The sequence below is a fragment of the Nanorana parkeri genome, unplaced genomic scaffold (assembly GCF_000935625.1).
Source record: "Nanorana parkeri isolate BGI_ZX_2015 unplaced genomic scaffold, ASM93562v1 scaffold5613, whole genome shotgun sequence".
NCBI lineage: Eukaryota > Metazoa > Chordata > Amphibia > Anura > Dicroglossidae > Nanorana > Nanorana parkeri.
Window position 1 is genome coordinate 1,981 of NW_017311866.1, and position 1,040 is coordinate 3,020.

The following is a 1,040-nucleotide window of genomic DNA, read 5'->3' on the forward strand; positions in this document are numbered from 1 at the left end:
TATTGTGGAGGCTGAGGTGGCTAGTGAGAAGGCGGAGCTGGCTAGTGAGAAGGCGGAGCTGGCTAGTGAGAAGGCGGAGCTGGCTAGTGAGAAGGTGGAGCTGGCTAGTGAGGAGGTGGAGCTGGCTAGTGAGAAGGCAGGGCTGGCTAGTGAGGAGGTGGAGCTGGCTAGTGAGGGATCCGTCACCAGAAGAAATACAGAGCGGAACAGCTTTCACCTTCAAGGTAGATCTTGGCTCCTCTGCATTCTCTGCTATCTCTATGGATGGGCCCATTCTTTCAGAGGGGTGGTCTCTGCTATCTCTATGGATGGGCCCATTCTTTCAGAGGGGTGGTCTCTCCCCCACATGCAGATATATTATATATACTCCGCAATGATAACAGAAGAACTATTGTTGCCACATTGGCGGCTTCATGAAACTTTCCTGCAAATATCTGTACTGGTCCTCAATTCCTTTGTTGGGTTGGAGGCCCAGATCCGAGGCCCAGCCTACCGTATACAGGACCACGTCACCTGGCACTAAGCTCCACCTCCTGATATTCACCTGTCAGAAGCTGTTGACCAATGGCAGAATGGCATGTGATGGACGGGGGGGGGGGGCATGGGGTCCTCCTGGGGGGAAGTTGGGGCTTTGTATATACCCCGCACCTAGGATCTGGGGGGGCTAAGCGGGCAGTTTCTACTTTGGTGGACATGATCGGTTTATTTCCCAGGAATGTGTCCGCCTTCCGGCCGGAGGTCTTTATTCTGCCGGAGTTCTGGGGTCAAGGGTCACCCGAGATTCCTTTACCTCTCTTCTCATCTTTTGGTCCTAACTTCTCTGTGGAGCCAAATTCCCGGAGCGGATCCGTCTCATTCTCGGACGTGTTCTCAGAAGGCTGAAACAGAAATATTTATCATGCAAGTGAGTGATAGAGAGGAGCAAAGGATAGCAGGGAGGTCGGGGGTACAGGATGAGAGGGAGGTCGGGGGTACAGGATGAGAGGGAGGTCGGGGGTACAGGATGAGAGGGAGGTCGGGGGAACAGGATGAGAGGGAGG

General features: G+C 54.0%; 1 protein-coding gene across 1 annotated transcript in view; it reads right to left on the minus strand.

Moving 5' to 3' along the window:
- Positions 1 to 1,040, minus strand: part of LOC108804163 (rho GTPase-activating protein 27-like) — a gene marked incomplete at both ends in the record, with an annotated part of 4,080 nt that overhangs the window by 1,900 nt on the left and 1,140 nt on the right. Inside the window, one exon of the mRNA XM_018575920.1 lies at positions 791 to 878. Within this exon, the coding sequence (XP_018431422.1) occupies positions 791 to 878 (88 nt within the window). The remainder of the gene's footprint in view (positions 1 to 790; positions 879 to 1,040) is intronic.